The sequence below is a fragment of the Gallinula chloropus genome (assembly GCF_964237585.1).
Source record: "Gallinula chloropus genome assembly, chromosome: 27".
Taxonomy (NCBI): Eukaryota; Metazoa; Chordata; class Aves; order Gruiformes; family Rallidae; genus Gallinula; species Gallinula chloropus.
In genome coordinates, this window is record NC_140112.1 from 1,493,729 (window position 1) to 1,505,443 (window position 11,715).

General features: G+C 57.1%; 2 protein-coding genes across 2 annotated transcripts; one reads left to right on the forward strand and one right to left on the reverse strand.

Annotated features, from left to right (window-relative positions):
* Positions 1 to 1,303: 1,303 nt before the first annotated feature.
* LOC311201514 (alpha-1,6-mannosyl-glycoprotein 4-beta-N-acetylglucosaminyltransferase-like) lies at positions 1,304 to 4,376 on the forward strand. Its single transcript, XM_084275906.1, has 4 exons — positions 1,304 to 1,384; positions 1,898 to 2,020; positions 2,284 to 2,431; positions 3,182 to 4,376. Exons 2-4 carry the CDS (start codon positions 1,907 to 1,909, stop codon positions 4,324 to 4,326), a joined length of 1,407 nt encoding a protein of 468 aa, XP_084132032.1. The 5' UTR covers positions 1,304 to 1,384; positions 1,898 to 1,906; the 3' UTR covers positions 4,327 to 4,376.
* A 2,311-nt stretch (positions 4,377 to 6,687) lies between these two features.
* On the reverse strand, positions 6,688 to 11,459 carry TMEM9 (transmembrane protein 9; the record flags this gene model as incomplete). Its single annotated transcript, XM_084275755.1, has 5 exons — positions 10,975 to 11,459; positions 9,833 to 9,924; positions 9,304 to 9,412; positions 8,711 to 8,842; positions 6,688 to 6,837 (listed from the first exon to the last, which is right to left on the reverse strand). Exons 1-5 carry the CDS (start codon positions 11,065 to 11,067, stop codon positions 6,688 to 6,690), a joined length of 576 nt encoding a protein of 191 aa, XP_084131881.1. The 5' UTR covers positions 11,068 to 11,459.
* Between the last annotated feature and the right edge of the window lie 256 nt (positions 11,460 to 11,715).

An 11,715-nucleotide genomic window follows, 5' to 3' on the forward strand; every position in this document is an offset into this window, starting at 1 on the left:
GTGGGGAAGGCGCAGGGACAGGGATGCTCCATGGGGGCACCAGGAGCTGGGAGGATGCTGCATCCCAGGGATGTGCCCACTGCGATGTGGCCCCTGGCTGTGCCCACCTACCTTGGGCTGCTTTGTTTCAACATGGAGGCAAAAATCCAGAGCCCAATTAGGGAACTAATTACGGGGCAGTGTTCATTACCTCCTGTTCCGTTAAGCCTGGGATGCAGCCGGAGGGGGAGGTGTGTGTGACCTGTTCCTCACCAGCTCCATGGATAAAACTGCTGCTGTGGGAGCTGGGTGGCACCTTGTTGTCCATCCAGGACATGCTGCTAGCAACCAGGAAAACCTTTGCCCACCTGGCCTATAAATAGGGCCAACCCATCCCACCCGCTCTTGTCCCCGCCCAGCTCGCCCTGTGGCCTCAGTGTTGCACAATCCTGGAGCTCCAGGCTTGGAAATCCACCTCCAGAGTGGCTGCAGGATGTGACATCCCCACGGGCTGTGACAGGTCCCTACAGCTGCTCCCCACCCAAGCCAACAAGCTGCCTGTGCCCCCATCGCTGCGGGGCAAGGAGAGGCTGGTGGGAGCTGGCTGTAGGGCCAGCCCTCAAGGGGGGCACCCCCAATTCTCTCCACTCTCTGCTGTGACCTGGACAGGGATCTTCAGTCACTCCAAGGCTGGTTGTCCCTCTCTCTTTGAAGAGAGTGACCTGCAGAGCTCAGCTGCTGGGGGGGGGTGGCTCCTCTGCTCCTTGGCAGAGACGGGTCCTGGCAGTGCCAGGGCTCAGCCCAGCCCTCCTGGGAGAGAGCAGCTCGATCTGTTTTAATTGCTTATCTCTGAGTAACGAGCATTATTCCTGGGTGAGGTCAGCGTGGCAGGGACGGCACTGCCTGCTGCACTGGCACCTTGAGATGGGACTTTTTGGGCAGGAAAACGGGGGGGTTTCTCCTTAAAATAACCCAGCCTGTGCTCTGGGGCAGCAGAGGTCGGTGCTGCACCAGCCTCTGCCCTTTGGGGACCCTGGGTGCTCTGGGAGCATCCGCTGCACAGCGGCAGCTGATGCAGTGATGTGTTTGAGGGGAAGTACTGGGTGAAACCCAGCCTTCCAGGAGTTTTCTTGGAGTTCCACTGCACAGCTCAGGAGGCCTTTTCCTCCCTGTTCACATTCAAAGGCGCTTTGGCCAGAAGCAGCTGTGAGTGGCTGGGATGGGGCTGACTCTGTGTGTCCTGCCAGGCCGGGCACTCGCTCGCTCTCCAGTTTCTCCTCTCCCAGGGCAGACCCGGCTGTATTTATAATGGAAAAACCCCAGGAGAACACAGGAGCCTTTGAGCCTCCTGCCACGCCTCTGCTGCAAGGCCCAGTATCTCAAGGGCAGTTTGGATTCCTTGAAGGTGACACTCTCCTCCTTCAGGGATGGCTTTACCGTCCTACGGGGCACGTGTGGCTGCTGGTGGCTGCCTGGAGGCAGTTTGGGGGGCAGGAGGGGTGGGGGAAGCAGCTTCGTCCTTGAGATGCTGGAAGAGCCACCTGGGCTTTGGTAAGACCTTTATTTCCCAGAGCTTGGTGCCAAGTCCTGAGGTCTTGGTGGGTGCTCCTGGGGTGCCACCCCAACCTGAAAGCTTTCCTCATGGTGTGTCACCCACGTTTGTTCTGCTTCCAGCCCCAGGGTGCTGCACAGGGGGTTGGGGGGCAGCCCGAGGTGGGGGTGGCACTGCTGCTGGGCTTTTATTTTTCCCTGCCCAGGTTGGGGTGTGCTGCCCCTGCCCAAAGGAGATGGGGGGCTGGTGCCTTGTGCTGCCCTGCAGCAGCCCTGGGTACACACCCCTGGGTGCTCAGGTGCCCTCCTGTCCAGGGGATGGAGGTGGTCCCCAGGCTGTGCCCTGATGTGTCCCTTCCTCCCACAGGCCCCTGCTATGCGATGCTCCCTGAAGCGCTCCCTTACCACTGTGCTTGCAGCTGCCTTCCTCCTCCTCCTCCTCCTCCTCCTCCTCCATGGGGGTAGCCAGCAGGAACAGGAGCCCCCTGAGGTGAGTTCCTTGCTGGCAATGATGTCCTGCTGGAGGGGCCACTGGAGCATCCTCCATCCCTGCCCACCCCACATAGCCCCCAGCTCTGCTTCCTTCCCTGCCCCATATCACCCCCAGGGCCCAGCTCTGCGTTATCTCTCCCCAGTCCAGGAGCTGGGAGGGCAGAACAGCCCCCACCCGCTCCCAGTTCTGGGTTTCCCCCTTGCTCACACGTGTCCCTGGTCCTCTGGGGTCTGACCAGGCTGCCTGTGGCTCTCATACAGGTGGAGCTTCGGGGCTTAGCCCCAGACATGGTCCTGAAGATGATGCAGCCAGAAAGAGCCCTGCACACCCTCAGGGACATGGATGACCTCTCTGCACTCCTCAATGTGTCCTACCACCTCCTTGCTGGCACCCCATCACCCCACAAAAGTGAGTGGCTCTGGGATCATGGACTGGGCAGGGCTCTGGGTTGGAGGGAGGGTGGAGGAGGCTCAGTGTGCTCCAAGTGTGGTTCATGCTCCTGTACTTTGGGAATGGGGTGACTGTAGACATTTTGGGTTTCCCAGATCTCTGTGGGGAGGGTGGCTGAGATCCCACCTCCCTGGGGCTGAGTTTCCTGCTCTCCAGGAAGAGAAGGTGGGGCTGGATCACTGGGACAGAGTGGGAGATGGGAATCAGGCTCCTGCATGGGTGTCTAAAGAGCAACACGTTCAGACAGCACAGGAAGGAGCTCGGGGCAGCTCCACACAAGCCCATGCTGAACACACAGGTCCACACACCAGTGCTAAGAGGAGCTGCAGCAAGGAACAGCTGGCCTGTGGGGAGGGCAGAGGAACCTCTCACCCCAGCGTGGTTGCATCTCCACAAGGTTCACAGTAGGGTGAAGACACGTCTCCAGGATGTGTGGTCATGCCATAAAGCCACGTCTGTGCTGTTCCTTCCCCAAATGTAATGCTTTGTTTTAAAGGTGATTTCCCCAAATGTTCTTCAGAGCAGCCCTCAACTTCTCACTTGGCCTCTCCTTGCCCTTTGACCAGTTTTGGGCACCTCCTGAGACACTGGGGCCACGCAGAGAGCTTTCTAGAGCCCCATCCTTGGGGCTTGCAGGGGAAAAATCCCTCACCATGCTGCATCCGGGGTCACCCCCCAGCCTGCTGAGGCTTCTCCTTTGCCTTACAGAGTTCTTGGCGGTGGGGTTGGCGTCGGTGCGGCGGCCGCGTGGCTACTACCTCCCTGCCACCCTCCAGTCGGTCTTCGACCAGTCGACGGAGAAGGAGCTGGAGGAGATGGTGGTGGTGGTGCACCTGGCCGACACGGATCCCGGGTGGAACGCGCGCGTGGCTGCCGACATCGCCCGCAAGTTCGCTCACCACATCCTGCTGGGCCGGCTCCTGCTCATCCACGCTCCCCGCGAGTTCTACCCCAGCCTGGAAGGCCTCAAGAGGAACTACAATGACCCAGAGGAGCGGGTGAAGTTCAGGTCCAAGCAGAACGTGGACTACGCCTTCCTGCTCGCCTTCGCTGCCAACCTCTCCTCCTACTACTTGATGATTGAGGATGACGTGTGGTGCGCCAAGTCCTTCCTGACGTCCATCCGCAAGGCACTGGTTTCCCAGGAAGGCTCCAACTGGGCCACCCTGGAGTTCTCCAAGCTGGGCTACATTGGTAAGCTCTACCGCTCCAGTGAGCTCCCTCGCCTCGCTCGCTTCCTCCTCCTCTTCTACCAGGAGATGCCCTGCGACTGGCTGCTGGTCCACTTCCGCCTCCTGCTCACCCAGAAGGACGTCATCCGCTTCAAGCCCTCCCTCTTCCAGCACATGGGCCTCTACTCCTCCTTCCAGGGCACCGTCAACCGGCTGGAGGATGATGAGTTTGAGGCCGATGCCCTTGGCCTTCCAGATAACCCCCCAGCAGCCTTATTCACCAGCATGTCTGTCTTTGAGCACTACGAGCCCCTCAAGGCTTACAGCGCAGCCAAGGGGTACTTCTGGGGGAAGGACCCAGCAGCTGGCAGCATCTTCTCCATTGTCTTCCAGCACCCAGCCCACATCACCCGCGTCCGGGTGCGCACAGGCTCTGAGGAGCGCCGGGGCGACTTCCTGCACGCTGGGGTGCTGGAGCTGGGCCGGCGGCGCCGCGCTGACGGCCGGGACTGCTCTGGCTACGTCACCGTGGGCAGCTTTGAGAAGGGGACCTTCGAGCAGCGGGGGCTGGAGAAGGTCATGGGGGGCCCCGTGGAGTGCGTGAGGATCCGGGTGACGCGGGACCAGAGCGAGTGGCTCATCATCCAGAGCATTGATGTCTGGACGCTGTCAGGCACCTGAGCAGGTCGGGATGGTGGGTTTTGTACTTGGAATCCCTGCACTTTCCTCACTCCCTCTTGGTAAGGAATTAAATTATTGAGTCCTGTTGGCGCTGCCACGAGGGGCACGGTGGGTGCTGCTGTGGGGTGTGGATGGGGCAGGAGCAGGACACGCCAGGCCAGCTTGGGGGACACCCCAGTGAAGAATACAGGGAGTGTGGGGAAAAGCAGCAGCTCAAGCATTGCAGGCTGGGCAGCACAAAACCTTCCTCCACAGGAGGATGGGCACAGCTTTCCAGTTGGGAATTCATCAGGCAGTGGCACAGCTTTCCAGTTGGGAATTCATCAGGCAGTGGCATCTTCCACACTCTCCTCACACCACCCTTCTTCCCCATCCAAGCTTTGGAACCCTCTGGCTCCTAATTTCTACCCTGCAGGTTTTCACATCTCCTGTCCCCTTTTCCAGCTGGTCCAGGGGAAGAAACACACCTCTTCACCCCACCACTCATCCTCCAGGGCCGGGGCCCAGGGGGCTGGTTGCTGGAGGACCCCCACCACTGCTGGGTGCTGCACCCTCACCACTGATGGCTGGGTGCTGAGCAGAGGGACACTGGCCAGCAGATGGACCCATCGCACCAGCTCAGACCCTGCGTGGCTGTCAGCTCCGATCCTTCAGCTCATCTGCCCCCTCTCCGGGGCTGCAATTCCCAAAGGATGGGGAAGACAGGAATTCTAGGAGAAGGAAGGTCCAACAGATGAGCACAGTGAGGTGCTGACTGGTAACGGGCACATGCTTGCTGCGGGCACAGAGCCTCCAAGAAGCTGTTTGGGTTTCTCTGGCTGGGTCAGTTGGAGGGCTGCAGAGCAGCTCCACCCACAGCTGCTGGCACCAGCCTGCGAGGCAGTGACCGGCCCCTCTCCCACTTGGGCTTCCACCAAGGATTGCTCAGCTTCCAACAAACAAGGAAGAATTCTGATCTGCTGGGCCCTCCTGTGTGGCAGCTCAGCAGCATGGCACAGACTTGCTCTGGCTTGCTGGGGTTCTAATCCCAGCTCTTCTGGACCAGGACAGTCATAAAAGAGTTCCAGGGAACCCACCTGCAGTGCCCAGACACCCAAGTGCCACAGCCTGGTCTCGAGGTCCTGAGTCAGCTCGTGTGCTGGACACTGGAAGATAACCTGAGAGCTGCTGGGAGCCCCAGGCCTGGTGTGATGGGACTCCTCCCTGAGAAAAAAGCAGCCACATAAGAGATCTTTGTCTGCATTTAATACAGAGATGCTACATGATAAACTCCAGCACCTTCCTGACATTATCAATGTTCTCAGTGGGATCAATATACACACTGTGGGATCACTTTGGTTTCCTCCATGTGGCCTGAGTACTGTCAGGGCTCTTGCAGCATTCTGAGTAGCACGAGTGTCCCCTTTCCAAGGCCCCAACACCTGGACAAGTGCTCACAGTGCTCTGGTAAAGCTGTTGCCCCAGTTCTCCTGGACACAAACGCACTGTGAGAGTGTCAAGGGTTACTAGCACAGGTACAGACAGACAGGTTTCTCCCCAGTATGTTTTTATCTGCTGATGGAGCAGGAAGAGATATAAATGTAAATCACCTTTTGGCTGTTGGTCTCTTACTTGTGCCTGTTCTGGGATATTCACCTACATGGAAACGAGCCCCAGTTTGAGTTATGCTGGTGTAGCCCTGGCCAGACTCCGCTGAGTAAAGCGGAACCCCGCTCAGCTTACACCATGGGGGGTGCAGGCAGCAGCTGGGTGGGGATCCCCATCCTCTTGTAGCAACATCCTGCCACCCAATTAACATTGGTGCAAACCAGAGGAGGAGGAGGAGGAAGTTTCTTTGTCCTGGAGTAGTCCCACATCATTTATCCTACATAAAAACAATGCCACTATTTTTATCTCAGGAAGGCTCAGCCAGCTGCCAGCACTCTGTACAGAGTCCCCTGTCTCTGATGGGGGGGTGGGCTGGTGGAGACTTCAGTCCCCAGCGATGCCTGCAGGGTCCAGCCAAGCACAGTGCACTGGAGCTGCAGCCCCTGCTCCAGCTGGCCCAGGAACCAGGGCAGCAGCGTCCGTCTGTCCGTCCGACCATTTACATGCAGCCAGGGGGCTAATGATCAGCACAGGTCTCAGCCAGGCAGGGGATAAGGAGCCTCTGGGCTGGAGAGGGAAAGGGAAAGGGGACAAAACCAGAGGCAAGCGCTTTGGTCTGCTGCTCTCTATGAAGACGACGGTGAATCAGAGAGGTCCAGTCAAACACCAGGGTGCCCTGAAGGGTGACTCGCTGCTCGTCTCGCCCAGCGCCGCTGCCCTGTCTCGTGGGGAGTGGTTGGGGTGGTGTGGAGCGGTGTGCAGCTCAGCACAGCCCTAGCTCAGCATCTTGTGGCGGTCGAAAACCGTCTTCCTCTGTTCCTGCACCTGGCGCTTCCAGCGCTGCTGGGCCCCCTCCACCCTCTCCAGCACTGTGTTGGCTCTGGCTCCAGATGGGGTGGGGGCTGCGGCCAAGGAGCGAGTGTCCTGCGATGGGAGAGAAAGGGTGAGTGAGGTCAAGGCACCTCCAGCCTTGGGAACAGCTTGATCTCTGGGAGGAATTTTAACTGAAAGAGCAATTCAAGGCTTCAGCTGTCCTGATGAACCACCTGGTTTGCAGAGCTCCTCAACACCAGCCCCCCAGCTCCAGATGGAAAGCTTGCCCTCAGGGACCACCTGTGGTAAAGCCAGAGGCCCCAAAGAAAACGTCCCCAGGAGAGGAACTTGCACAAACTCCCAAATAGTTTCCAGTCCAGCACACCTCACCTAGTGTCAGGCATCTACAGCATGCACCTAGATCTGAATCTGAATTAGTCCTGTGGAGCAGCCAATGTGCACTCTGAGGTCAACCCCTGCTGCAGGACCTCCTTTTCTCACCTAGATCTGAATCTGAATTAGTCCTGTGGAGCAGCCAATGTGCACTCTGAGGTCAACCCCTGCTGCAGAACCTCCTTTTCTCACCTAGATCTGAATCTGAATTAGTCCTGTGGAGCAGCCAACGTGCACTCTGAGGTCAACTCCTGCTGCAGAACCTCCTTTCCTCACCAGAGGGAGGCAGTGGATAGAGTGTGCACTTCCGAGCAGCTACTCCTCCAGTGCATCAGTGTGCCAAAAAATCAGACCAGGGGAACTCAGAATCACACCACAGGACTTAGAACAAAGAATAAACCAGAGAGTCCAATCTAGTGGTGTTCTCAGTGAGAAAGGAGAGCGTGTTCCAGCATGGCAGCCTCCCTTCCCAAAGCATGACATTCCCTAGGGAATGCTTCTCCCCTCCCCTGGGGCCTGGAGCAGCAGCTGGGGCGATGCTCAAGCACAACCCTGGGACTACACCAAGGCCAGGAACTCTGCTGCAGGGGTGAGCTCTGCCTAGTGCTACCCCCTGCTGAACCTCAGCAGGCCACAGGGAAAGCTGTGTCACAGAGCCACGTGCTTCCCTACCAAGCCCCAACCCCTGGGCAGCTCTCACAGAGAGCAGGAGCTACAGGTGCAGTATCCCCACTCCACCACCTCTGTGTCCTATCCATCAGCTCTGCCTCCAGCACTTCCTCTCTGAGATGCCATCCCCTCCTGGATTCCCTTACAAGAGAAGGGAAGCCTCAGGGGAAGAAGAAAAGATGTTCAAGTCAGGGTGCTCTTGCTCTGAAATGCCCCTTGGCATCAGGTCCCATCGTTCCCCCTCAAGCGCCGCCTCTCTCCCAAGGGGAAGGATGTTGTACACTGGATGCTGAAGTAGACAGCAAGAAGTTTGTCCACCCCTGAAATCTGAGGGACACACAGAGAGAGGCTCTCTCTTTGGTTGCTGGGTCCTAATCTTCTTGTCCAATGTCATATGCCAATGTCACCCAAAAAGGTGGGATCTGAGTGAAAAGGACCTGGATGCAAGAAGGCCCAGCCCCAGCACAGAGCCAAGCAACAGCCACAGCACCTCAGAGACTGCTCTTTTAAGCCTCAAGAAAAGAGAAGCCAGCCCCATATTGCAGCAAATAATTAAACCCATCCTTCCCTGGCAGCTCCACCTAGGACACTGCACAAACAGGAACCATTTGGCTTTCCATCCAGGGTGGCACACTGAGTTCAGTAAAAGCCACCTGCTGCAGACAGGTCTCATCTTGGGCTCATCACATGGAACTCACACTTGGAGTATCTCCTTGTGCTTCAGCATGACCCACCCAGACTTGAGCCTGAATGTTTGTTTACCTGTGGGAAGTGCCCAAAAAGGAACAGCACCAGTCCCACACTGGATGAGAGGGGACACGCACAAAGTCACCCTGTCCCTGTCAGCCATTCTCCTGTCATCCCACCACCCTGTGTCCACCGTGAGCACAGCCAGCCCGTGCACCCAGCAGCACAGCCTCACCTCATTCTCCTCCTCATTGTGCAAGGGCTGGGTGTAAGCATCTGGCTTCCGGATCAGAGGGTCCACCAGCACGAGGAAAGCCATGTAGAGCAGCAGTGCCCCCACCACGGACAAGTAAATGATGATGATCACCTGCAGTTAAGGACAGTGCAGTGGAAAAGCATCAGTGGTGCAGGTAAGAGGCCAGGAAGCTCCTTTCACAGCTGCCTCTGATGTTTGATCTCTTCCTTTCTTCTGATTTTGCTCACTAGAAAGTCTCTTGCACTACCAGAAAGGCAGGTGACACCTAAGTGCCATCACTGCATAAACTGTGCTGACCTTCTCTGCACTGGGTGTGTACTGCATGTGTAAAGAGATCAACAAGATGGGACCCATCAGAGGTGCCTGGCACTGTCACACATCCTCAGCAAGGAGCCTGGGCTCCTCCACAGCCTGCTCCTCACTGCTGGCTCCGTCACAGTGCCCCTGACACTACCACTGAGCAGTACCTGTGACAGTTTTAGCTTCCTTTTCAGGGTTCTTCCCCACCAGTCATGCCTGGGATGGCCTGGCAGGGAGCAGGAGCCAGCCCCAGGGAGCAGACCCACAGTTACCTTGATGGTCGTGGTGCTGCGCTCCTCGTACTTGCACTCACACAGCAGGCAGTAGGCCTCCACGTCGTTCCCTGGCACTGGCATGGGCTCCACAACATGCAGGCAGTTGCTAGGACACAAAGAAACCACAATCAGCAAGAGGACAGGGTGAAAGCAATGCTCTCTGGAAGGATGCTGGGGTGATTTTTTCTTTGCTCCAGCTTTCCTGTCAGGCCAGTAACACTGATGTGGTTTTAAGAATCCCCCTCACAGCTCCACTAGCCCAAAGCTCCTGCAATAGACTGTCCAAGGGCAGGGATCTGGTGTGGGTGAAAGGGACTTGGACAGTCACCCCACAGCTGCTGAGAGCCATGGCTTAAGAAATCATGCCTCCCAGATTCCTCAAACCTCTGCTCAAAGAACACCCATCACTTGGGTGGAGCATCACCTACCAAACCAGCTTCCTCTGCAAACACACAGGCAGGGAATTACTTTCTCAAACCCCAGAGCTTTCAGGGCCTGATCCCCCAGGCCTCAGCCCAGCACTCACCAGTCCTTCTGAGACACATTCTTGTTGTAGATGTGCCCGCTGATGTTCCGGTAGGGGGGGCAGATGCACTTGCAGCGGATGTCCTCTGAGCTCTGCAGAAGCCAGAGGAGATGGCACTGGTGAGGGGGCAGTTCTGCTGCCCTCAGCACCCAGGGTGTGGGACAAGGCAAAACGTTCACTAAGAGGGAGAGGGATTCACACCAGGTCTCCTCTTCATAGAATCCCAGACTGGGCTGGGCTGGAAGGGACCCCAAGGATCACAGAGCTCCAACCCCCTGCCACAGGCAGGGCCACCAACCTCCAGGCCTGGAGCTACACAAGGTTGCCCAGGGCCCCATCCAACCTGGCCTTGAACACCTCCAGGGATGGGGCACCCACCCCCTCTCTGGGCAGCCCCTTCCAGCCCCTCACCACTCTCTCTGCAAAGAACTTACCCCTGATATCTCATCTAAGCTTCACTCCATCCCCCTTGTCCTGCCATTGTCTATCCCTTTAAAAAGTTGAATCCCCTCCTGCTTATAAGCTCCCTTCAGGGACTGGAAGGCTGCAATGAGGTCCCCCCACAGCCTTCTCTTCTCCAGGCTGACCCAGCCCAGCTCCCTCAGCCTCTCTCCATAGGGGAGCTGCTCCAGCCCTCTGAGCATCCTTGTGGCTCCTCTGACCCCTCTCCACCAGCCCCACATCTCTCTTGTACTGGGGCCCCAGCTCTGGACACAGGACTCCAGCTGGGGCAGAGCAGAGAGGGACAATCCCCTCCCTGTCCCTGCTGCCACCCCTCTGCTGATGGAGCCCAGGATCCCATCGTCCTTCCCAGCTGCCAGAGCCACTGCTGGCTCAGGGGAAGTTTCTCATCCACCATTCCTGCACTGCTGCTTTCTCATCAATGGCTTCAGTTTTAAAATGCCTTGAGCACCTCTGCTCCAGCCATCAGGTACTCTTCAACATATTCTAAACCCCAACCTCAGCAGAAGGCAGGGCAGAGGCCACTGCCACTCACCATCACAGCTCTGTGTATGATAAACACACATCTACAGCACTCTGTATCTCTGCAAACTCCCACAGAAAACCAGCTCCTCCTCTGCCCTTTTTTTCCTGCTGCACCACACATGGTTCAGTGCTGGTGCCTGAAGCTGTTCACTCACCTTGCTGGCTTGTGCTGGAGGGGGAAGGATGCAGCACAGCAGTGTGATCAGCAGCACAGAGCTTGCACCCCTCTGGGTGCACTGGGCAAACATCGTGGAAGCCTGAGGAGACAAAGATTCACATCCAGGCCAGAGGATCTCACCTGAACACAAGCAGAATGGGTTAAGCCTGAGCTTTGGCTCACTTGCCTCTATTTTGCTCAGGGAATAGAAATTTCTCTCTGAATCAAGACTGATGCCAGGCAGGAACTCCTGAAACACTTTACACAGACCCTAAGAAAAACTCCTTTCAAAAGAAGCTTCTACCATGGAAAGCCACACAGCCAAACTGCCACAGCCCTGCAGAAATACTGCCCAGTTCCTCACAAAGGGACTCCTGCAGCTCCACACAACCTGTTACTCCCTGCAGAGCTCTGCAGCAGGTGTTCTGCTCCTGACACTTTTGCCCAGCACAAGATACAGAACCAGGGAAGCCACAGACCAAGAGCGACCTACAGAAGGACACTGGGGCCTCCCTGCTGTCCTGCAGAATAAATGTTGACTCATTCATGTTCTGATACTCAAAGTTTTGCTTCTGAAGGGGGCAGCACCTTTCCCTCTCTCCTGAGCCACGAAGGGGTTGGAATATTTACCCATTTCCAAATGTCCTTTACTCCAAGGCATCTGCTCAGCCAGAGACCTGATTCTTTACATTATTTCAACTTGCTGGCTTGGCAAATTCATCATATTCCTCCTGACATG

Coding starts and splice junctions, on each gene's coding strand:
- LOC311201514 (XM_084275906.1), top strand. CDS start 1,907: ATGCGATGCTCCCTGAAGCGCTCCCTTACCACTGTGCTTGCAGCTGCC. Junction 2,021..2,283: donor AGGAACAGGAGCCCCCTGAG/GTGAGTTCCTTG, acceptor GCTCTCATACAG/GTGGAGCTTCGGGGCTTAGC. Junction 2,432..3,181: donor CACCCCATCACCCCACAAAA/GTGAGTGGCTCT, acceptor TTTGCCTTACAG/AGTTCTTGGCGGTGGGGTTG.